Here is a 25,588-nt window from a genome sequence, read left to right as displayed (position 1 = left end):
TTTTCGCTGATTTAAAAAGGTTTGTTTATTGTTCACATATTTTAATGGATAATAATATATCACTAATGTTCGGAAACATTTATTGTATAAAAAAAAAGCTTAGGAGCATTCCCACAAGACTGAATAGATCTCTGACACGTAATGTAGCACAAAACTCATTTACGCTTTATCTACGAGAAGTAGTTATAAAATATTTTTGATACAGAGTTTTAACTATAATAAATAATATACTTAAAATATATACCATCATCATTGTACCGATAAACGTTTCATTGCAATATATAGGCTTACCTCAAAGATTGCTACGATGAACGGACAAAATATACATTTATATAATACTTAACATTTGACATAAAGTTAATGTAACAATTTTTGACAACGTTAAATAAAGAAATTTTTGATTTTATAATTAGCAAATTTCGTACAATGCAAAAGAATAACAAACAAACTCGTTAATTTTTACCATATAGCTCTTAAAAAAGCATCTTATTCCTTCCTTAGTCTCGTTTAAGTAACTCCTTAGTCCATTCCCGATGCCTAGTGAAATCTATCTCCAATAATTTCAGAAAGACTTATCATAGGCATGTAGCGATCTGGAAGGATATAAATAGAGCATCGGTAATACCTGGGGAGAAATTCTCCTCAATAATGGAAGCCTAATGTTGACTGTCTGTTCATGAGTCGTACGAAATTTGAAGAGACTTCTCGTGTAAATTTTTTTTTCAGGACAATATTTAGGTAACCTGACTATCAGTTAAAAACCCCTATTTTATCTACTGGGTCCAAAACAGGCCTAGAGGAACTATTGTTAACTAGATTTTAGAAAATGTTATAATCTATAGTTTAACACAATGTGAATACTAAGCTCAAACTGTTTTATTGTGTATTAAAATATATAACGTACTTATTTATGTCAAATCTAAATTCAAAACTTTGCTGCTACTTAAATAAAAATGTTACTACTGGCGAATAAATTTAACCACATTTAATCATATAACAATTCGGAAGTTTTTGTCACTTACGTGCTAGTACCCTATAAGTGTATTTAACATTTTTTGAATGTACACGAATTTCATGTTTCTACATAAAATGTCCAAAAAGTTGAGGAATAGTACCTAAACGTACATTGCACCCTAATTTACATATACATAAAGTTATGAAACAGATCCATCCACAGAACGCGACTACATTTATTCATTTATTCTTCGGATTATGCATATTTGACAGCGACTCGTCTAAAACTGGCTCCGGTCTTTGGCTAGCCGTCTTTTGTCTTATTTTATTATGCCATTATTCGGCCCCGGCTATAAAGACTTGCGAGACGGTATGTCTGCCTGTTCCCGGTTTTCTCGCCCTTGTTTATCTGGCTGGGGTAGTTAGCGCGGCGGAGTGGCGCCCCGCGGCAGTGCCTCCGTAGCCTGCCCAGCGATGGCACGTTCGTTCCACATTTTCGTGACTTTACACGCACGCGCTAGCGTCATACAATATAGGTGAACTACGCGCCCAAACATCATTGCACTCCATTGACTTTATATGCGACCGTGATAAAATGACTCTTTTTCTACGTTTATACTGTGTCATATGGATAGCGTTGTGGACAGCCTGCTGGAGCACCACAGGTAAGTATAAAATGAAATTACCATTTTTATTGAGTTTGTCGGCAACTAATAAAAAGTTGACTAGAAGTAGATTTTTATTTTAACTTTTGCATTTCTTATAAAAATTCAGTTATGCAATATTTTGTTTGCGTAATCAGGAAATAGTTTATGGTATATTAAGTCTACATAGATGAGTAACGTTTTCATATTTTAAAAAATTTAAGGTCGGTGGAACAAAATAAACTCATTGTTAAATTTTCTTTGATATATTTAACAAAATTTCGTTATACATATATTTATCGATAAGTAATATTCGCTTATATATTTGTAAGTATGTTCATAAAATAAGTAATACGAAGATTGTATTTTTGATTAAATAATGAAAAAATAACTAATTTAATATAAGAAAATAAAAGCTGTGTTTTTTGGATATTTATTGTTATTTTATTCAAACTTACAAAAAGAAATACAAGGAATTCGTAAAATTACTTAGTTAAGAAGTTTTCGTATTTCTAAAACATAATTCAGTTAACAAGGGGAAGAATCACAAACAAAACGGACAGGGGTCGTCTCAATCCATGACTCATCTACGGATATCCGCAGGCATCTCGGGATACAGAGACGGTTATAGATGACCTCCATTAGGGTATTAAATAGAATTAGTAATAATCCTCTAACCTATATAAATGACAAAGTTTTGCCTGACGTCAAAAAGCATTTATAACAATCCATGATGGTTTTAGTAGATAGTAAAAATTTTAAAGGGGTGAATGTATATCTCATTTGTTAGCAAAACACTTTAGAGCTTTTACGCCTATTTCCAATTAACCTGTATAAAGTGATCAATCTGGAACATGTTACATTAATTATTGATAGTAATCCCCATTTTGAGACGGTTTTTCTTACTACCTTTTCTATAGGTCATTTATAATTTTCGAATTAATTGATTTGTGGATAGGGCGTAACATATATTAACCAACAGAAATTGAGCTATACATTCGCCCCTATAAAGCATAAACACTTAATTGCATTTATCTGTATAATATATTTAAATTTAGTTTTAACTAAAATGAAAAAAATAATGTTATAGACAAAGATAGCTAGTAAAAAATTTAAATAATGGAAAAAAAAACGTTAGAAATAGAAAAATTAGCAAGTTTATGAAAGTTATGACGTTATTTGAAATTCTTGCTTATGCAACTATCGCATGATGTATTTACATTAAAATTACCGATGTCGTTTCTATATATAATGCATATAACTATACAACTATCGATGAAAAATTAAGCCCTTTACCGAGTTGGTATTACTCGTGGCCGGTTACTTTTAATATTACATTAAAAGTTACTAATAATTGATGCAAATCTTTTGTTATGAACACAAAATGTTGATACTACTGTGGCGCTTGTACCTTGTTCCATAACACACCATAACTAGTAAAATAACTTAAAACCCCGTTTGGCACCGCATTGCTACAAAAAGCGATATTAGTAGTTGTTCGGTGAACAACTTAAAGGTAATTTTTGAATTTTTTATATCACTCGCTTTTATATATCATATTTTTTATATCACTATGGAAGCGCTGATGGAGTTTCTTTAGTGACTTTTTCTAACGCTAACGCTTTCTGAAGTGGAAGTAATATTAACTTGAGAAGTTCTCCTGATTATAACAACTAATCGGGACGAGCTCTTGGGTATCAAGGAATGGCAAGAAATCAAGGCCCTTTTACTTACTCACTTCCTTAAACGACCGCCATGAAGTAAATAATGAATCTGCAAGGACTGGGATTCTGGGCAGAACTCCGAGCTTGGTTACAGTTAAAAGATCTATGCATAATGCCTCCAACACTTTGTCGCCTAACTTGGTGAAACTTTTCATAACATGGAGCATATAGCTTTTTTGTTAGATGCTATATCCAAAACGCAAAATCCGATTGGCATAGAAGATACTAGGGAGGATACATGGCTAAGATGACTAAGTTATTATTTCCCAACGTCCCGGAAGCAGCGAAAAGAGTATGGAAGATCGAGTTGACCCTTGAATTTTCTCTGAGTATTCGGCGAGCATCATAATCCGGCGTGCCTGAGCTACCACGAAAAGGAAGCACGTCCTATCTGAGCATCCCATATATGGACTGGAGACATGTTCTTAAAATAAAATTGATAGAATGGTTGAAACTGAAGCGTTTGCAGAATTCATCTGAGTTAAGAAAATAAGTAAGGGATTTGTAAAACATGTATTGTAATAGAAGAAAAATATAGAAAAAAATAATCAAAAACCTAAAATTTGATTCGTTTTATAATAAAACCTAGAAACATCATTTAAAAGAAATAAGCTAAACATCGACAGATAATGAAAACTTAAAAAAAGAAATAAGAAGTTACGCTGCAAAAAAAGGAATAAAGAATTGTGTTAGAATATAAACTTATGTAAAATATAGGGTGTAAAAATAGAAGTTAAGGCAAAATGTGCACAAAATTGATAATGAAACAAAAAGGAAATCAAGAGAGATTAAGTCTCCATGCAAGTGAGAATTGAAAAAAAGGAAAACGGACATACAGCTTTTGTCAGTCAGGTTATTTTCAAAAGGTTTCTCTGAATTAATTTTCTTTTTAAAATTATCACAATTTAAACGGTTTCTGCTAATCATATTTTGAGATAGTAAAATCAATTCAATCTTTCTTATTCTTTACTGGTATTCGTTAATGTATCACTTTATTGCGTAAAAAAAAAACTCTGGGTCTGGAAGTAAATAGTAGCTTAATTTATAATAAAGAGTTTTGCGAGATACTAACCTACCATATTACTTGTAGTAACTTTAAATTTGTCTGCTTTATTAATGCATATATCCGATGCTATATTTTTTATACCTTGAGTTTAGTGCAAAACGTTCACCTGATAGTATATGATGCATTCAGTGTATATATTTATTTATTACGAATAGCTAATCTTACATTTTCAAGTCTTTATGCAAATGTATATTAAAATCAAAGATGGAGCATCTTCAGATCCATACATAGGGAGCCAAATGAAATAACTAATCATCTTACAGAAAAACGGAATGCGTTATTCAATGTAAGCTGCGGTTTTCCAAAGAAATACTCGAGAGTAATTAGTCATTTTGATTAGCTGTGTCACAAGCGTCTTAAAGATGAAAAATTAAAAATATTTGTGTTTTAATGTATGAAGTTTTATTTAAATACAATTATTTTGCCTTAGAATAATAGTTCCTCTTATTTCAGCAGGGCTGTTTTCAAACCCACACAATATTAGAGGTTAGCTAGTTACAGCTTTAGGCGACCGTAGTATCGATGTCCACAAAAACCATTGTCTTTATACCATCAAATGGAAAAAGTTAGAGGAAGTCTACTTAAATCGCAAACTATTATCATGGATACATCTGCAATGTCTATTGTAAAAGGTTTATTACCGTACCGCGAACAAGGCGTTCTTTATCAAATGTATCGAATTCAAAATAATAGGTATAAATGTAAAGTGTATGTAAATGCATTTGTACGTTAGTATAACTGTATTTGAAATGTAAAATTGAAACTACTATTTAAAAAGGTCTTTTTATGTTGAGACCGGATCTTCAATTAACAACGGACACACACAAATTCTGTTACGAATCCTGAAAACATTGGCGAAGAACGGTTTTTTTTTTTGTAAAAATCATGTATCTGATTTTCTCGAAAATGTATAAAACTTACATCTAGGCGCATCGATTGGCAGAACAAATTCGATTGAGTCATCCGCTTCTGAAAATTTGGAGACGGAAATTTTTCGACATTCCTTGCAAATATTTTTATGTGAATTTACAACAAATGTATCGAATTATAATACATTACAGGTATACGTTTCACATATTTATTAAGGTGAAATTTATTATAATTGTATTATTTTAAATTTTACAGTATCAATAACTTGGTTTTACGATAACAATACGATTTTACCGGTACCAGGTTATCTAAAAAAACCTTAAGTTAATTTTAGCTTGTAAACATTAATACTTTGTGAGTTGTGTATACATTGTAGTCATTTATTTTCCGTAGCTTCCGCGTCTACTTATTTACGATACGCTTTTCTCAGAATATTTTTCTTCTTACTACTCGGATCGTAGTGATGACGCCGTATCCGCAAGATTAAATAAGCTACACTTCGTTACTTGTTGCCCATTTGAGAAATATATCGATATCGTTACACTTTAATCCAAGTGTATTGCGAAAGATGTTCAAGTTACTTTATTCTCAAATTAAAACTTACATAGAAATTTTTCTCCATATTATAAACATTATAACTTAACATTAACTAAACATTACAGCTTATTCTTAGTTTCCGTGTTTGAAAAATTGAATTAATACAATGTATCAATGACTTTGTAAAAATTAATTCCTAAAATAATTTCCTGGTTTTTCATATTTTACTCTTAACAGAAATACGTGATGTGATCATATTTATGTAATGTTTAAAAATCACTTCGTAGTTTTCATTATTCTGTGCAATGTGAACGCGTCATTATAACTCTGTCACTAAGATATCTAGGTCATATTTGATATGTTATCAAATACGAGGTCTATGTTACATATTTTTCAGTTTTAATTTATATAGGTCTCATAAATAAAAACCTTATAATACATATACCACAGTATACTTAAATTTATTATCAGATGACAACGTTTGATATATTAAAAAAAAATTATAAATTGTGCTTATATTTTTATAGTATAATATAGTTTTATCATGGCTTTATCTCTTTATAATTAAACAACTTTAATTATAAAGAGATAACTACGATGAACAACTTCGTTGAGGAATTATTAATCTACCCAATCGCAAAGAAGGACAATGATTGAATAACATGTTTCATCACAATTAAATGTAAACAAATACTCAAATTACTTTATTCCGTATTATTTATTATACCAGTTTAATTTATTATTACATAGTAAACTATATACACAGTGTAGTGTGGAGAATTTAACATTAGAAAATCTATGTTTCAAATTAAACGTCGCATTTCATTGTGCTGTTGTTATTGTTTACACAGTAAACTTTTTTCAATTAGTCGCCAATTGTTTTTAATTACAAGACTTTTTCATTCATGAAAGAGTAAGTTTCAAATTATATTAAATTAATTAAATGTAGCGACTCATTCTAATTACACGTTTTGCTTTGTAGATTGTTTGATCCGTTAAATAATAACATTTATAATATGAAAGGCGCACATTTTGTATCATTACAATGGTAAATCAACATTTGAGATCTGGTATAATTGACAGTAATTAACTTTACTCATCTTGACTTTGTACTTTGTTTAATTTGATCGACGTGTTATGTATAAATAAGAATCATCCATAATTAAAATTATGTTATTGTTATTAGTTTCTAGAGTTATAAGTATATTAAAAAACTTGTAACTGTCAATAAAGTCAATGTATTTAAAAAAAAGAAACTTTATTTCCCGTGGAATACTTTTGAAGAATTAATAAATTGATTTAATCGATTATTAAATAGAATTATATAATGTTGTAAAAAATTGATAAGTTGTACTATTAATATTAAGATGATATCAAAGTTTCTGTGTTCAATTTATTATTGTACGGTGTTTGTTTTTGAGGCATGGGATATTTTCTGAAGCAACAAAGTAAATCGACGGACATCGAATTATATCCGCTGCCAATCCTCTTACGACCAGCGTGCCTATTGAACTGAAAGCATTGTTTGCCTTCTCAGTGACCCTATGTCAACGACACTTGAAAGGTTATCTTTGTTCTACCTAGTGGCTATAATACATAAAGTTGATAATCGCTTCATCGAACTTCGATTTATACTAGTTATAAAAACTTATTGCAATGCTATTTGAAATGATAAGCTTTGTTGCTAAAATATCTTATCAATTATACTATTCCAGTATTCATATATATATATATATATATATATATATATATATATATATATATATATATATATATATATATATATATATATATATATATAATATATAATATATATAATAAACATATACGTAGATACAGTATATATATATATATATATATATATACTGTATCTACGTATATGTTTATCTATTGTCACTGCAAAATGGTTATTTAGTACAGGCAAGGAGTTAAACGTGTTATGATTTCCGATGAAATAAAATTAAAACCAAAGATAAGCGTGTAAGAACACGCTGTTGTATGAATCAATCACCAGTTATAAAAGGAAGCAAGCGATGTTAGTGATGTATTTATATAAAGCTTACTAGGTTTATAAACATCGGAAATTTATTTATTCTGTATTAAATGAATTGCAATGTATTTTTTTTAACGTAAAAAACTGAGCTGTTTTCTAGACATGTTTCTCAATGGTAAGCCGTATTGTTTTGTAGCTTAGTACTAATGTTCGGACACTTTTCCTTACTGATTGATATATTTAACTAATAGTGAGCTTTCATGCTAGAGTCAAAAGTGCGCATAAAGTTTTTACATTTAAAGTCGTTACTCATTTACCATAACTTGGAAAAATATTTCTTATTTTCTATAAAGTAATTTATAACCCCTATCTCAATGAGCAGCTATTAATATAACAAAACCTAAAAACAGACTGAGCTGCAATATTTACGCGGCGGGTCGACTATCACTCTAATTTTCAGACTATTCCAGAAATTCTATTTTCATAACGCTCATTCAAAATATTCAATTTTAGTAAATAGTTTGCTGTGTTTGTAACGAATATACCAAAATTAACTAACTATGCAAAGTAGGTATAGAGCAATGTGCCTTGGAAATATAATTTTGGGGCTTAGCGTCAGAGGTTTCTATATTTTCTGTAAAATATTTGAGATCCTTACTGCTAAAAAATAGCGAATATATTGGAAAGGCTAGCATAGCTGGTAGACCAAAAAAACTTAAATAATCGCTAAAACTTCTCACGTGGAAGAGTCTTCAAGTCTACATCCCATTAACAAGAATATAACGAAGCCAATAAAAACCTATACTTTCATTTAATTGCTTTTCTTTGAATGCTTTGAGTTTAATTATTATTAATAAGCAACTTCGACTTTTGGAAGAAGTTTCGTTAAAAACTTTCTTTCTAAATTACTACCGTTGAATAATTTCATGTTGTAGCAAAATTAATGTACAGCGTGTATTCTTATAGGTTATATAAAAGTAACATATTTCACATTCTTAAATATTTATCAAAATGACATAAATTATGAAACAAAATTAAATATTACGCGAAATAGAAGTTGTGATTTGCGGCACTAAAATGCGGTCTGTCACTTAGGATCAGCTCATAATCACTAAGTAATCCATGGCGAGATCTATGTATGAGATTTTTCTAAAAGACCAAACGAGGGATTAGGAATAAAAAGATCTGTGCACTGACGAAAGTAACCGACCTGGACCTGTAGCTTTGCAAGTTGAAGTGGCGGAGGGAAGGCTTCATACTGCGCAGAAAAGATGACTGCTGGGTCTTTAAGGTGCTGAAGTAGAGACACAAGGAGTACAAGTGACCTTGTGAAGGTCTTCGAAGGACTCCAGATGTGAGCCGTTTCCAGCTGCACCTTTTGGAAGTGATGCCTATGTCCAGCAGTAGACGTCTTACGGATGAAATAAAGACAATGATGATTTTACTTAAATATCTTATGAAAATCTCATGAATCTGTTAGCAAACGGTGCACCCTTTTTACAAAAACTTAAAGAAGTGTAACATCAAATCGAATATGAAATAAGCAGCATACCGCGTTTGCATTTTTGTTTTAGAGTCGTAAGAAAGCTTCTACCTTTACCTCGTCAATTATTTAACTTCATTAACTAAAGTTTTTCTCTGGAATTTATTAATACTTTGATTAAAAATAAAAAATAAATATTGTAAAGATAATCGTCAAATACACTCAAATATACTACTATACACTGACAATCTTTATTACGTTTAATATGAATGAAATGTAAAATGCTCCCATTTGAAACTTGCTATTCAATGTTCATATACCTTTTTAAAAAGTTATCCCGTGAGCGGGAACTTACACATGGGGTTTTTTTATTACTAGGTACGTCACTGGACTTCTTATTCATTTCACCATAATCTCCGCATCCATTGAGCGTACACTACATTTTCTATTCATCATTCCACCGATAATGGAACAATCCTGTCGTAGCCGCGAAGAGGGGCTGTCAACGCTAGTCGTAATGGCATATTATACCGCTCGACTCAGCAAAAACCTATACTCGTTCATATGCTGAGGGGACGACAGACGCAATTAATGATTCTTAAGAAGAGGGTTTTTTAATTATGTAAGTTTATAAAAGTAAGTATTTTTAGTCGAATGTGCGACGAGTTTAAGTCAAATTATTTTATTTTAAAGCGTACACTTTAAAATATAGTAATTTTACAATGTGCTTTAACGTAACATTCAATTACTATATGACGCATTTTAGTTTAAAAAACATCTTGACAAAGCCACATTGCTCCTAAATATTAAAAAAGAGGCACTTATTTTTTCATATCTTAGAAGAACTAATATTATTTTAATGCGGTTCGTTTCATAGTTTATTTTATTATTATAAACTCAATTCTCTGTGCCTTGGCTTCGTTGCGTAAATGTAGCGATGACGAAACTTGAATTATCAGGACGCGAAATTTGTACGAGTGCGTAATGTATTTAGCTCTATTACGATATTTTACTACTTACATTTAATAAAACAATTCCTATAACTAGAGCCATAAACAGTTTCTCGGTGCGAAGCAGCGTAATGCTTTGTACCTCGGGATGATACGAGATAATTTATCACATTAACAAAGTTATTACACCACTATACTTGAAGAAAAAGCAAAAGAAGGTCGATATTTATCTACCACGAAATGACTTGGGTTTGTCTAACTTTGACTCTTAGTTTATTTTTGGCATTTATAAGCAGAACATATTATTATAATTTAACCCTGTAAAATATCAGCATTCTGTAGTAAATGTACGGTGATTGATATATATGCAGTACTAATAGATATCTTTTTACGTTATACCTTTTATAAGGCAGCGAAGCTCGGGATCACCCTGAGGATCCTCAGCGCAGGCCACTGCATACTTCTATTTCACATGATTTGGAGGCCGCCGAGGACATAGACCGCGACAGCGGACGCTCCAAAAAATTACTATACTCGGTTGTTAAAAGACACTGGATGTAGGATGCTTACAGCTGCTTCTATTTATAATATATGAGGGAGGCCTAAGTATTGTACGCTACGCAGCAAAATGATAAAGATAACTATAAGTATCTGTCTTCATGTGGGAGACCATCTGCTTAAAAGTAATAAAACAAAAAAAAAACCAAGCAATGAAAGTAAGATAAAAAGAACCGAACTTTGTTTGGCAGCTTATAAGTAAACGCCGCAGAAGAACCTATCTCGACGAATACACATTTTGCGCCTTGATCCTAGAGCTCAATGAAATAGTATATATTTAAATAATAAATCCGACAAAAACTACTACGATAAAATAGTATTCGTTATTTTGTATTGCTTATATTAGGGGCCATGATTTCCCACGAAAAGATAGGAAGTTACTTACGCTCAAATATAACATCAATGTTTTGTAAGGTCAAGTAGGAAATTATATAAAAATTAAATTTAATATATAAATACTCTCGAAGCTACGACTAAATGAAAATCTTTTTGGTTCAAAATTTAAAATATAATTCTTTAATAGTAGTTAAGGCGTCGCTAAATCTAGAATTAATAATAAACGTAAATGTAGAATAGAATAGCCGTATATCGGTATGAAGAAATTACTTGACATAGTTTAATTATAAATAACAATATATATAAGAATTTAACCGTAATTTTCTATAATTTGATAATTAATCAAGAACCGGCGTCGTATTTTCATGAACTATAATTATAGCACTGCTCGAAAATCTAATCACTTAATTGTTATTAAATTATGAATTTTGGTAATTATTTCATAGGAATCACATACACAACTATATCCTCATTTTATATTTGAACATAAAGCTGCCACATTTATCATTACAAAATGAAAGAAGGAAATATACAGTTTATGTACTGAAACAAATTATTTACTTCTTTTTTATATTTTTTATCAAGAAATTTTCTTATCATACTTATAACGTAATTAAAAACTTAATATCTACACCAGATACCCTAAGTAAGATATATAAAGGTGTATTTGTTCGTATGTAGTATACTGAAACGTAAACGTTTTTATTTTATTTTCCACCGAATACCTGCTTTCGAGCAAGCTTGCATAAAGATCCTTTTTAGTACATCTTAACTTCATAAGATAAATTATAAAGTCTATTAAAAATAGGTTTAATAGCTGTACAAAAACTTTATTTGTAAATGCTCTATAGTGTTTTTTTGAGATGTCTCTACGAGATTGAATCAGGAACAAGGAAATTCGTAGAGGAAATAAAGAAATCGACTTAGCCCAGAGGATTGGCAAGTTAAAGTGGTAGTCAGCAGACCACGTAGCGCGAAAAACCAATGGCCGTTAGGGTTCTGAAGGTGAGACCCCGGAGACTTCGACAAGCAACATTTTTAACTTGGTTGGAAGTATCTTAATCAGTTTCTTTAATCTATTTAAGCCATAAACTAATTTTTAGATGTACTAGAACACGCTTATCTTTTCTTACTGCTGTTTATTTTAATTCTATTCATATGGAGAAAAAATTAAGTTTATACATCAAAACTATTATGAAATACGGGACAGGCTTTATTGCATACAACATGGTGATGAAAGAAAATAAGAAAAATATGAAGATTTAGTTCAAATTCATTCGTTGTAATCGATAAGATGGAAGCCAACCACGGTTCTAGATTATTTTATAAATATTGTGTACAACATTTTCTTAGTTGTTCTTATATAAATAAAAGATGCACGCAATAATTTACCTAGTATTTTTTTAATTCAAAAAGAATTATGAGAAATAATTTATTTATTTACATACCTATTTAAATCTTTTATTTTATTTTAAAAATTTAATGATACCATGTATTTTAATATGTTTATGTTATATTTTTATTAAATATGCTTTCAAGAAAGGTCTGATTTACTGGTGAAAATAATTAAATAAAAGAAGTCAAATCACCTAAGGTTATTAAAAGAATTAGTATAATATGTTATTAGTAATATTTGTGTAATTTCTAAAAATTATTTCTTATTTGCAGGTCGAGAATTGCCTAATGGACAGAATGTCGTATCTGTAGAACCAATAGAAGTGCCCAACGGTGAGTAAAGCAAACGATGTCACTAAATACTACTGAATACAAAATTATACTACATGAATATAACTTTATCTTCATTTTATATTTGATTTTATAGTTTATAGGAATTAAACAATAATAAAAGTTAAATAGGAAATGTTTAAAATACCGATATAAAGTCCGATATAAATTTCGATATAAAGTCTAATAACGTCAAATTTTGTTGTGTTGATGATATAGAACAAAATGTAATTGAAAGTTAAAATTGTTATAATTATACACTTCTACTAGCGACAATTCTAAAGTGTTAATATAACTTGTCTATGTAATAAACAGGCTTTCTTGTTAGAATATCAGATAACTCAATATTGAATGTGTTGTAAGCTAGTATTTAAAACTATTACATGATTATTGATTGCAACTTTGAGTAAAAACCTCGAATATAAAGATAGAAAGAAAAAGGTACTAAACAATTTAAAAGAGTTATTTTAGCGTTGGTTGTTGATACATTATTTTACCGGTGGAAGAGGGATATAGCGACAAACCGCTATTTGTCGTTGGTGGGCCCGACATAAATCACGCACCCCACCTCTAGGCGGGCGGTGTCGGCAGTCGGTCCGGCACCTACACAAGCCTGCATTACTTGCCTAGAAAGTATCAACTCATCTAATTAAAAAAACATATTTTCGTGAACATGACCTTTGCATGTCCAAATTTAAATGATAAAAATTTACGTTTTGTTGCAGAGTCTATGTACCCAAGGTTCACTGAGCCCATACCGAATGTTACAGTCAGAGTTGGCAGAGATGCGTTGCTTGCATGTGTTGTCGATAATTTAAGAGGATTTAAGGTGATATATGATTTTTTAAACCCTATCTCTTGCATTAAAAGAGGGCCTTTGTTGACAAAAAATATGGGTTTATATTTATATAAATAATTGTCAATAATTGTTTCATTAATAAGTACTAATTTACTAATTACAATATTGTGGATGCCGCTGGAGATATTTTATAACTTTTTACATAATAAAAAGTTGTATTAAAAATCCTATTACATTGTGAATGATTTTTACTCGTAAGTGATAATAAAACTTGGGTAAAAATGTATTGAATTAACTAAGGAAATTGTAAAAGTGTTGTGAACTCTCAAATAGCGCGTTTGAAACCGTTAAAACCTTAAAATTAGTTGAGTTAAATAATGCAAGTGTAGTTTCAATCAAATGGCATACTTCTTACTACTTACAAAGTTGGTCACTGTAAACGATCCTTTATGATATGGATAATAGAATAGATGAATTTAAACATTAAATCTACTGTTATATCTTAACAACGTGTCTATATCACTTTTTTCTTTCATTGTTTTTTTTTTCTCTGTATTGGTTGATAGATTTAATTATATTTTGAATGTAACACTACACGATGATATTTTCAAAATTTATTTTGGAATAACTTTTTTTTTGTTCACATTTGTGAAAACAGTTATTGCAGTATTTTAGATCGATGTATTTTTAGGTTGCTTGGGTGAGAATGGATACACAGACGATTTTGAGTATTCATCACAACATAATAACACAAAATCCTCGCATTAGTTTGTCTTACAATGACCATCGTTCCTGGTATTTGCATATTAAAAACGTACAAGAAGTGGATCGCGGATGGTATATGTGTCAGGTGAATACAGACCCTATGCGCTCCAGGAAAGGTTACCTTCATGTCGTTGGTGAGATCTTATTACTTTTTATTCATAATTTTAATAGCAGTACATGGAATGAAAGTTAAATTGCTTAATGCACTTTTTATACAGTTCCTCCTTCCATTATTGACAATATGACTTCTGTGGACACTGTGGTACGAGAAGGCAACAACGTTACTTTAGTATGCCGAGCATCTGGATATCCAGAACCATATGTAATGTGGCGTCGAGAAGATGGACAGGACTTTAATTACAACGGACAATCTGGTATTAAAACAAATTATAAATATCCGGTATTAAAATTAATTAACAATAAAAAACTAGGAAAAATTGTTTATTGTTTATCGCTTTGCACATCTTTTTTGTAATTGTTACAAAATTTTCAAGTAATATTTTACCAATAAAATGTAAATGTATGTGTTTATGTTAAAAAATATAAAATATGGATTTTTAACAGCGAGTAAAGCTTAATTGGGTAAAAAATTACCCGCGATTTGATTATTTGAAACACAACAGACATCTACTGATTGCCTTTTCAGATAAAATGGACTAGTCCTTATCACGTTCCGTTCTAGTATTGTAACTTTTACGTTACAGTATATATAATATTTTATTCAGTAAAATGCTCTTACGAAATAGTAACATAAGACCAGTAATTGTCAATTTACTTTAGTATTATTCTAACACGATGTGGAGTTTATATCAATCAATTCAAAATACAATTCGTTGTTAAAATAAATAGCAGCATAACATAGCATAACTATGTATTAACTCCACCAAAATTAAAAATAATTTGAATTTGCTAAATAAATTATTCATATCTATCTGTAATGATAACACGGGGATAAATAATTTATCTTAATAAAGAACGAGTTTCTACCGTTTAAAAAATTCATATTCATTTCTATTATTTTTTGTTACAGGTTTTCATTATATACAGTGTATATTACATCTTATTCTTTATATATATAAATGCAGTATATAAAACATCTTATTCATTACATTTCACAGTGACAAGAAAGATTTTTTTGCCTTTTTATAAATTTAACGCGGACTTAACGATCGCCCTTATGAGTCGAGTTGCTGCCAAACCGTGCTCGGATATATTTTGAAGCACCATTTCACCTCATTTGGCGGCATGTAGCTCAGATGCCGTATTCAGTATCGTATATGCCGCGTTTGGCACTCATATTGAATTGTGTAATCACGAAAAGAGGTACTTAAGATCGATTGCTGCCAGAGTCTCTGCAAACATTTCATTGCACTGAATTATACGGCCTGGACAATGTAGCAAACTCTATTCAACCAAACCAGTGGCTTTTCACGTTTAATCATGTTTATTACGGCTCAGTTCATTCGTAGAAGGACCGCGCCTTTTAAAGATACTATTACAACAATCGTTTGTTATCAAACTATAAAGTAAATCCATAACTGGTGTATGTTTATTTATGTACATTATACAAAGGGATTGGTTATAGGTGTATCAGCCTTAAGGAGTGGATGTTTAGCACAGACATCAGCAACAAGCTTCAAATCTTTTTCACCTATTTCGAATTATTATGCATAAAGTGATCAGTCTGAAATTTTATAAAAATGCGACAGGTTAATAACTTTTGGTAGAACAGAGTTATTATGCAGAATTCTTTAAAGCTTTTGCACCCATAACCAACCGCCAACCTTGTACAATAGTTATTTTGACTTTTGTGGTCATTTAATGAATTACTCCGCAGTGGCTGCAGTAGATGGCGAAACCCTTACAATATCAAAAGTATCTCGACTCCATATGGGGGCTTACCTGTGTATAGCATCTAACGAAGTGCCTCCGTCTATTAGCAAGCGTATCATGCTTATGGTTCAGTGTAAGTATTATCTTGGATTAACCCAGTCTTATGTATTCGTTGTGTATTGCGAAGCACACTATTGTTACAACGTTAACCTTTTTAAGTACAAAGAACACGATGGCTTAATATTGTAATATTATAATAATTTAATTATTATTAACATTCACGAAATAATTGTATATTTTTAGATGTCTCATGTTTGGAATTTTGAGTTTCCGGATGATATAAGATTTTTCTATCGATTGATTCTTTGACAAGCGGTTAAAAAAGTAAACAGTGGTGAAATTAATGGATAATATTAATGGATGATATTCAATATAATACTATTTTCCATAAGTTATTTTAATAATCTAGATGGGATATTGCAAAACTTTATATAGCAACATTTAATCATCTTCCTCTCAAGAGAGGGGGGCTTAAAACGTTGGCAGAAATCGTATGAGCACAATTTAGTTTTGTATCAATTGAATAACTGAACAAACAAAGCAGAGGAACAAAGCGTAGTGGTCCGTACCCAGGCCAACGACTTTATAAACTTATTTTGCTTTGTGCAACACAAATAATAATTGCCTACATTTGGAAACAAACTCTAACTTCTGTTGTTTTGTTACTTCCAAAACATATATCTTTATTCCATCAATATATGTAATATTGTCGTTCTATTTAAATTCCCCTTTTGTCGCATTTTTAGTTTTATATAAACAAAAAAAAAGTTATTGCTATTTATATTACCCCATCGCTATATTATTTCATCCTTATCAGTTCTTACGTTTCATAAGAATTACTTTAATAATATATAAGTATAATGTATAAATGTATTTATTAATATTTAACTATTTATATAATTTCATTATTAGCTATGATTCAAGCATAACGTAGATATGAAATAACTAATATAGCTCTATTGACAGTTCCACCAATGCTGTCCATTCCCAATCAATTGGAGGGCGCGTATATCGGGCAAGACGTGACGCTCGAATGTCACACAGAAGCCTATCCATCGTCTATTAATTATTGGACCACTGATCGAGGAGACATGATAATATCCGGTGAGAATATTAGTACATGCTTTAATGCTAAAGCTTGTGTTAAGTAGCAGTTTTAAATTAAGTAATAAAAACAGCAAGATATATTCATTTAGTAACGTCCTCATAAACTTTTAATAAATTATTAACCATTATTAATTATCAATTTATAAAAATGTATTAATGAGTTTAAGATAAATATTAAGGATCGATTAAAGCGAATTACAAAAATGATATTTCAAAATATCAACCGATAGACGTACACTGCAAGCCTTAAACACGCTCTACCGTTCACTACGATGACCGGACAAAGTACCGTATTATTTAAAGTGTATTCCTCTACCAAAGAGTTCATATTAGCTGTAATTTATTATGCTTCCAGGAAAAGCTTCTTGGCTTAAAAGTAACCATAACATTACAAAGTAACTAAAACATAATAGCTATAAATTACGGGTATTATCGTTAAATGTTTGAGTTAATAAAAGCTTTAAATTTTTAATCAAAACATATTCATTCTATTGTTAAACTCAGGTTAATTTATCTTGTTCAGTAAAATAACATGTGTGCCCGTCTTGTACCATCGTATGTATCTATCATTGATTTATGACTCGATAATGAAAATAGTTTCCATGCTTGTAGCAAGGGAGCAACTCAAACGTGCCGAGTACATATGAGACTATTCAAGCGTGAAGAGAACATTTTAAAATTAAATATTTCTCTACTTTTACTACGGCTAAAGTAGTCGCGATTGATAAATCGTTCAGACTTCACATTCCGTCTCGTCTTTTAAAAATTTTTCGTTAATACTTTGTGTTCGATATGTCGATGCACTAATTAACTATTAACTACCATTTGACAAGACAATTTTTAAATAATTGGTAAATTTCTTAGCATAAAATATATTATTTTTATAACAAATATTTATTATGAATCTTTCATAAAGTAGATTAGTATTATTTTTAATTTATTTACAAAAACTTTACACACTTTTTTATTAAAAATGTGATGACGAACTTAAATTGAACAATGAACACCATGTTTCATTTTTAAATTTAAGTTACTATGTCTTATTCAATAATATTAGGAATAAAATACATATAAAAAACAATAATGAAGTAAACTACTATTTTCCTGTGATCACCACTCGGTAACGTTGTTTATAGTATCACTTAAAAAATATGAAATAAATTTAAATACATATATTTTATTAAGTTTACCCTGATAAGTATACAGGTTTTATATTTAAGTAGAAATGGAAATTGTAGGTGGAAAATACGAGGCATTTCCTGTGGATAGCGGCTATAATAAATTTATGATGCTTAAGATACGAAATATCACCAAAGAGGACTTTGGCTTCTACAAGTGTATTGCTAAAAACTCCTTGGGGGAAACTGATGGCATTATTAAACTCGACGGTAAGTTTTGTGATTAATTACTTTTGTGACATTTACTCCAGCACTTTGTGTCTCTTTTATGTATTACATGTCTTTATTCGAATAGCACGTCAGTAGTATTCTGATCATAAGTATTTTAAGTATTGCCCTAAAATACATCCAAATTTTTTCTTGCGTACTTCCCGATAGAATAAAGTGTGCTGTTTAATTCATTTCTTCCTTAAAAAATTATCATTTTTTAATGTCTCAAAAAAATTTGAGAGTTTACCAAGTTGTCTGACTATTGTTAACACAACTGTGTTGTTATTTTTTATTTAGTAATGTTTTAGACTGTGTCATTGAGCGTTACATGTGTACATTGTGTTTAAGCAGTATTCTAAGCTAAGAATTACAATTTCTAAGCTAATACATTTGTCTAACACAATGTTTTTCATAACAGACTAATTGACTACAAAATTTTCAGAGACAACTTGATTGTTATGTGAAATTTCATTTTTGTTTCAATAACCTTCATGAATTTTTTTTCTTTTATATGCTTTGTTTAATTTGTAAATCTAGACACTACTTTGAAATCATGAAAGGCAAACAGTTCGTTGGACCGCTTTCAGATAAGGGTATATGTACTTAGCTTATTTTTGAGGACCTGTCGATGTTCTACAACGTTTATTTGTTTAAGGAACTTTTATTGATGAAGTATAGTTAACAGTCTTTGAACTTTTGAAGTAAGTAATAAAGTTAAATCTTTCAGAAATTCCTGCTCCGCCTTCAGCATTTACGACGACTCAAAAATCGATACTGGATAATCAAACTATACGAAAGAAAGGTATAATTATTTTATCTCATAATAAATTATTCCATGGAGGGTGAAACAATTTTAAATTAAGTACTATTTTTTTAAAACAGGTCAGCTGCAAAATACTCAAACGAACGACGCAATTACCTCCAATTTCCAAGGTGAAGTTTATGGCGAACAAATAAGAGATTTCGGTAGTGTATTAAATTTTTAGATAGTCTTGTCCAAATATTTACTTTTAATTTATAAATATATTTAATTTGTTAAAAATTATAAAAATTAAACATCTCATCAACATGGTCAGTATTCATCTATTTACCGCTGGATTTAGGTCTTCCATAATGCCTTCTAACGTACTATTTTTTTCAATTGGTCTTCGACTATAAAAACCGTTTTCATAAGATTAACAGTTTTCGTTTACCTCATTTCAGCCCCAAATGCGGTTTGCACTCCTACACTTCTCTTCCTAATTTTTGCCTTACACGAAGTTGTGCCTGCCCATAGCTATAGCTACTTCTACTTATAAATTTAGAAACTAAAAATATTTTTCGGATGTCGTTTCCACATTCGATTCATTTAAATGTAACAAACACATTATAAATGTTTGGCTCGAATAAAGTATTGTCAAATTTGATTCGTATCATGGACATATATCTTAGATGTCGCTAATGGTTACATTCTTCATATAACATTGTTTTACTACTATAAAAAAGGAAATTAGTAATGAATAAATCATACGGTAACAATATTTCTGCATTTTCAGATTTCGACGAAGACAACTCTGCGAATGCAGTTGCACTGAACAATCTAGTATTTATTTTTATTGTTTTATATTCGATTATATGTGGATATTATATACTACTTGTGTGAAGACATATTCGGTATGTTTGTCAATACGTACATATTACGTGTTTTATAGTTAGCTATTCCCAACAGCTAAACCGAAGATAATAATGAAAAGCAAGAACGTCTAGAGCGAAATAGTAATTGTAATACAAAAAAATTGATCTTTCTTTTTATAAATTAAGAAATACATTTTTGTTCATCATTGCAAATTTTGTTCTTTGTTATGGTTATTGACTTCACAGAAATGAACATACACCTGTAACAATTTTTTTTTATAAAATTGACCGACATTATAGAAAAAAGATAGCGATTTATTTTATATTTCACAGCTCAATTTTTAATGGATGTTGGAAGATGTAATTTCATTAAATTTTCTATCATTAGTTTTTGATTGTATTCGACTATTATAACACTAACTTATTTATAAAAATACTAAAGTTTTTTTTATACAAGAATTGTAAAGAATAATAAACAATGTTTTATATTTGGCTAAGACGATTTTTAATTACTTTTATTATGAGGTTAGCTATTACTGATGACTTTAACTATTTTGCTACTGAATACTCTTAAATATTTTTTTAAAATATGGTCATCACCGCGAATATTTGATCACTTCAACGTAATACAATTTTCACTCCAACTTAAAAAAATATTAATTGTCTTCTTTTTGTTTTATGTTATTACATCGATTTCTTAAGAATTTACTATATCAGTTCCTATTTAATTAAATAATAGTTAATGTTTTTTCTTTAATATATTTTAAGTTTACATTATACCATGGTTAATAATTTCTGTAAATGTTTAATACGCAATTCAATTATTAAGATAAGATATACATTAAACTTCAGACTCGGATAATAATATATTTGCAATAAACTTTTGGATAATGCATGAACGCTTTTTCATACGTGGTAAACAAAGTATATTAATTTTAATTTTTTAACTTGATACAATATTAATATTAATTATTATAATAAATTGTTATTAAAAATAATGAATTTCTGTTGTATTTTTCTCATCTAACAACTGTTTCCTTATTTTTTTTAGAATAAATTAAATTTAAACGCCACCGACTTAGTTAAATAACTATTAAAACATGCTGTAAATGTTAGTGAATTTAGGCGAATTTTAGAAACAAATAGGAAGATTTTTGTAAGTTATTTAAAAGAATAACTCTGCCAAATAATTGTGTATAAAACGATGCTTAAAAGTAAAACCACTGTGTTTTATTTAGAAAAACCTACCAGCCGTCTTTCAAAAAAAAAAAACATTATTGATAATAAAAAGAATCTTATGTTAAACGAGACCTAAGTAAACAAAATATTAATCTAAATAGCAAAATGGAATTTTACTTAATACGGTTTGTTATCAAATTAGTATTTATTCCAATGTCATAGGTTACACGTTACATCTCAATTATTATCAATGTACCAAATGCTGTACAAGTAAGCATTGCAATGTATGTACATTACATCATTGATATCGAAAACATCTGTTAATGTTGCAAAAAGAAAAATTTGGGTGGCGAACAAGTCACTAATTATTTTGTTTAAGTGTTTTAATCTATTTAAAGAAATCTTAATACATACTTATTGTACTTGGTATCTAGTACATTAAAAGCAATAATTTCATACTAGTTTGTATAACTGACTGCAGCCGAAATGAAAAAAAAAAAGAACAAACAAATATTAATGATCCTAAATGCTTACGCACTATTAAGTCATTTCGATATTCACATATAATTGGAACTTATCCGCAAATTATTAAAAGTTTTTACGGTATAAAAAATCACTTGACTAGAAACGGAAAGGGCCCTTCCTTTCCCCTCATTAATAGCTAATGAAGATCAGCCATTGTACAGTGAATTTATCGATTTAAACTTTCCAGAATTTCTTGTAGGATTTGTTTTTTTTGTACAATATTTTCATTAAAAAAAATTAAATTACCATTAAAAAAAAAGTTTTATTCCGTTATCGTAGTCCGTTAGGCATTTAATATTAAGTTAAATCGAACAATCTTTTAACCGATCTTTTGATTTATTCAATATTTTATACAGAAGTATTCAATTTTATTCCGTATCATTATATTATTCCTTTTGTTGACGTATATATATAAACAATATTATCTTTGATAGAGTTCACAGTGTATTTGTATTATAAAGTGAACTCTATTAACTAGGTTAACTTATTTACATCCATACATATATGATCTTCTTATTCACTAATGTATATTTAAACCGATTATATTTTTCATCGTTATTTTATTTATGGGAGAGCCACGGTTTTTCCATGGATTTCCGCATCCGTAGTATACGCATTCCGCATACGTGGGGCCTGCATCCGGTGTCTTATAACTTAACACTGATGAAGTATAATATATTTATAATAATTAAATATAAATAAAAATATATGTAATATAAAAATTTAAATATCTCAACAAAAATTACCGTTACATATAATTACGATAGTCAATTTTGTACTCTGGCAAATACTGTTTGCCCGTAACACTCACAACTTTACTGAGTTTTAGATGGCCAAACGTGATTTTATTTATTTACCGGATAGGGGGAATGATTCCAATTCATTATCTTAGGTGTATATGGGACAATCTCTGAAATCCCGTTGCGAAATGTGGACAATGTTGCTTGATTGCGCAAATCAGTCCGTTGAGACAAGAATAGGCTTGACATATGGTCAATTTATTAATACGCACTCAATCCTATAATATCAATAGTAAATATTGGACATGAGGGCTTCCCTTTCAGATTTTTATTAGAAGCAGTAGAAAGTGGTCTGCATCCAACGTTTCCCGATGACCTTGACAATGTGGTCCGCATGAACTATACCGTGCTTGCCTGTTCGTGGTGTTCAGTTCAGAACATTAAAGCTCTAAGGATCACCTGATCTATGCGTTGTGTTGTCTGCCCACTACTACATCAATTGGTCAATCTGCTGAGCCATCCGGTTCTTTTGTATCTCCTCATTCTTGATACGATCTCGCGTATAAATCCTGAACATAGACCTCTATATATCTCGTTGAGCGATAGAGATTGCGAACGAGACCCAAAGCGTTAAGTTCTCACTGTTAACACACACAACACACATATTGTTTATCTGTTACACCAGGAAAGTTAACAATGAATGTCGACGTCATTGAATTCCAAATTTTGCAGAATTTATATTTGTTCTACGTAAACATAAGATCCTTTGTTTCGTTTCGCAATATAAAATCCATTGTATAACAATAGCCGTTGATGCGCGCTGACGTTTAGGCTTAACGGTTTAGCGTTTATTGCAAATTCGTAGACGAGGGTCTATGATTTATTGGAAGACATGATAACAAACAGCTAGTGCTCAATTGTTTACTGCGTATTCGACAAAGTATCATTAATGAGACTTTGATAAATCATTTAAAAGATATTCGTTATAAACAATAAAATTAATAGTTGCTAAGATGTTTAAACTGTCTTGATATACTTTTATTGTGTCTGATTTTAATATTATGTTCGTTACAGAAGATGAATAAATAGATGAAGAAATTGTGCGTCTACCAGTAACACCATTAATATTTAACGAAGATTAACCATGGTGCAGTGCCCCTTGTTGGTTCCAATAATCAATATCGTCCGTGTAAATAATTAATATTCGAGTATTCGTATTCCTTTGTTTTTACCTTGCTTTTAAAATCATTAGCAGTGAAATTTTATAAAAGAATATACTCGTATAAAAATCGCAAATTCGGTAAGATCTGAATAAGGTGTTTTTATTGTATATTATATGATGGCAAAGCGTCATTGGAAAACCAAGAATATATCTACTCTAAAAAAGTATTCACAGTGATTTTTTTTCTCTCTGCATTTACAATCAGCCAAAAAGATTTAATTAAATTTCTTGATCAGTATGTGATTGAAGTATGCCGGTAGACGTGGCGTTGGTAGGCCCTCCAGGAAATCGCTGAGAACTGGTCCTTGTGATGATCTTTTCGGGGAGGCATGTGCTTTGCAGTGTACATCCATCTGCCGAAAAAAGATGTGATTCAAGATGAAGTGAAGATGCATTATATATCGAAAATCTAACGGCATCTCAGTTGTAGTTGCCTTTATCAATCCGATTCCAACTTCTTTCCTACAGATACAGACTTTATTCGTTCCAACAGATTTATAGATTCTATACTTTGCTCTTATCTCGATATTAAAAGCTATGGAATGCAAGTCAAAGCCCCTCCTTAACTTACCACTTTGATTCAAGATGGTACTTGTGAATTCAGTGTTTTCACTGGCTACGTCGCATACGATATACTGTTGATGTTATTTATTTTATTTACTTAACTGTTAGGCGTTGACAATAACTTAACATGACTGGTGGTAATGCCTAATGAATAAATATTAAATCCTAAGTGCACAAGTTTGATAACTGACTTCCTCATATCATCTATATGTACGTATTAAAAAGAGATGCATAAAAATTTTAAATTCTAGGAACAGGTGTAGTAAAAAGCGGAGATTTCAATAAATCAAATCAAAAAAGTACTTATGTTAAGAATAAACAAGTGAAATTGTTACTCCATCTAAGTGATTTAAAGTATCAAAAGAAATAACAATTACTGGCAAATTATATAAATATTGAAATAAATGGAACTCATTAACTAATCATTTTTGTTTACTTCTATATGGAATCAATTAGTGACTCCTCAGAAATAGAAGAAGAACAATTAATAATAACAAAACGACTTATAACGTAGTCTAAATATAAACTCATTTCACACTTTCTCGACTTAAAACGTCTGCTATTTCAGACCTTTGACGCTTTGGCAGTAGGCGTTATACAAAGTTATAAAATCGTAACACCGATTTACCATTTAAAATTACTGCTTGCAAACTGTTTAAAAAAATTTTAGTGAACAAAATTTTGTCTATGAATTGCCTTATTGTTCGCAAAAGATGGTTTCTTAATGTCTTTATTCAATGATAAATTTTCATAAAACTCTTCATGTACGATGTATGTATATATAAGCATGCGTTCTCATACAAAATTAATCTTCTATCTACATAATATAGGATCTGAAACACAACTTGATCCGTCGTATATAATGAATAAATTTCATGCCTTCGTCGTTTCCTTTGCTATACGACCTACTTTTGTAACTAATGAGCTGTGAACCTTGCAGTTTCTAATGTGA

The 25,588-nt window shown here is 30.1% G+C and overlaps 1 protein-coding gene across 2 annotated transcripts; it reads left to right on the top strand.

The window, feature by feature from the left end:
* The first annotated feature begins 1,417 nt into the window (after positions 1–1,417).
* On the top strand, positions 1,418–21,386 carry LOC137923975 (neurotrimin-like). Of its 2 annotated transcripts, none has more exons than XM_068767267.1 (11): positions 1,418–1,619; positions 12,784–12,843; positions 13,566–13,669; positions 14,331–14,538; positions 14,623–14,778; positions 16,242–16,370; positions 17,264–17,401; positions 18,643–18,792; positions 19,520–19,594; positions 19,675–19,758; positions 20,328–21,386. In XM_068767267.1, exons 1-11 carry the CDS (start codon positions 1,550–1,552, stop codon positions 20,432–20,434), a joined length of 1,281 nt encoding a protein of 426 aa, XP_068623368.1. In that variant the 5' UTR covers positions 1,418–1,549; the 3' UTR covers positions 20,435–21,386. The 2 variants fall into 2 exon arrangements, with proteins under 2 accessions (XP_068623368.1, XP_068623359.1); XM_068767258.1 differs by having other exon boundaries at positions 18,628–18,792.
* The last annotated feature ends 4,202 nt before the right edge of the window (positions 21,387–25,588 follow it).

This window comes from Battus philenor, unplaced genomic scaffold (assembly GCF_028537555.1).
Source record: "Battus philenor isolate CCGP_79_NKW_IND1 unplaced genomic scaffold, ilBatPhil1.0.hap1 SCAF_10, whole genome shotgun sequence".
In the NCBI taxonomy this organism is placed as follows: domain Eukaryota; kingdom Metazoa; phylum Arthropoda; class Insecta; order Lepidoptera; family Papilionidae; genus Battus; species Battus philenor.
The sequence above is the reverse complement of the archived record's forward strand: the minus strand, read 5'-3'. Positions and strand labels throughout refer to the sequence as shown.

Bases quoted from the DNA above. Each gene is read 5' to 3' on its own strand.
- LOC137923975 (XM_068767258.1), top strand. From the start codon at position 1,550: ATGACTCTTTTTCTACGTTTATACTGTGTCATATGGATAGCGTTGTGG. The intron at 17,402-18,627 runs GTGAGAATATTA...ATATTTAAGTAG, and splicing joins AGGAGACATGATAATATCCG to AAATGGAAATTGTAGGTGGA. The intron at 18,793-19,519 runs GTAAGTTTTGTG...TAAATCTTTCAG, and splicing joins TGGCATTATTAAACTCGACG to AAATTCCTGCTCCGCCTTCA.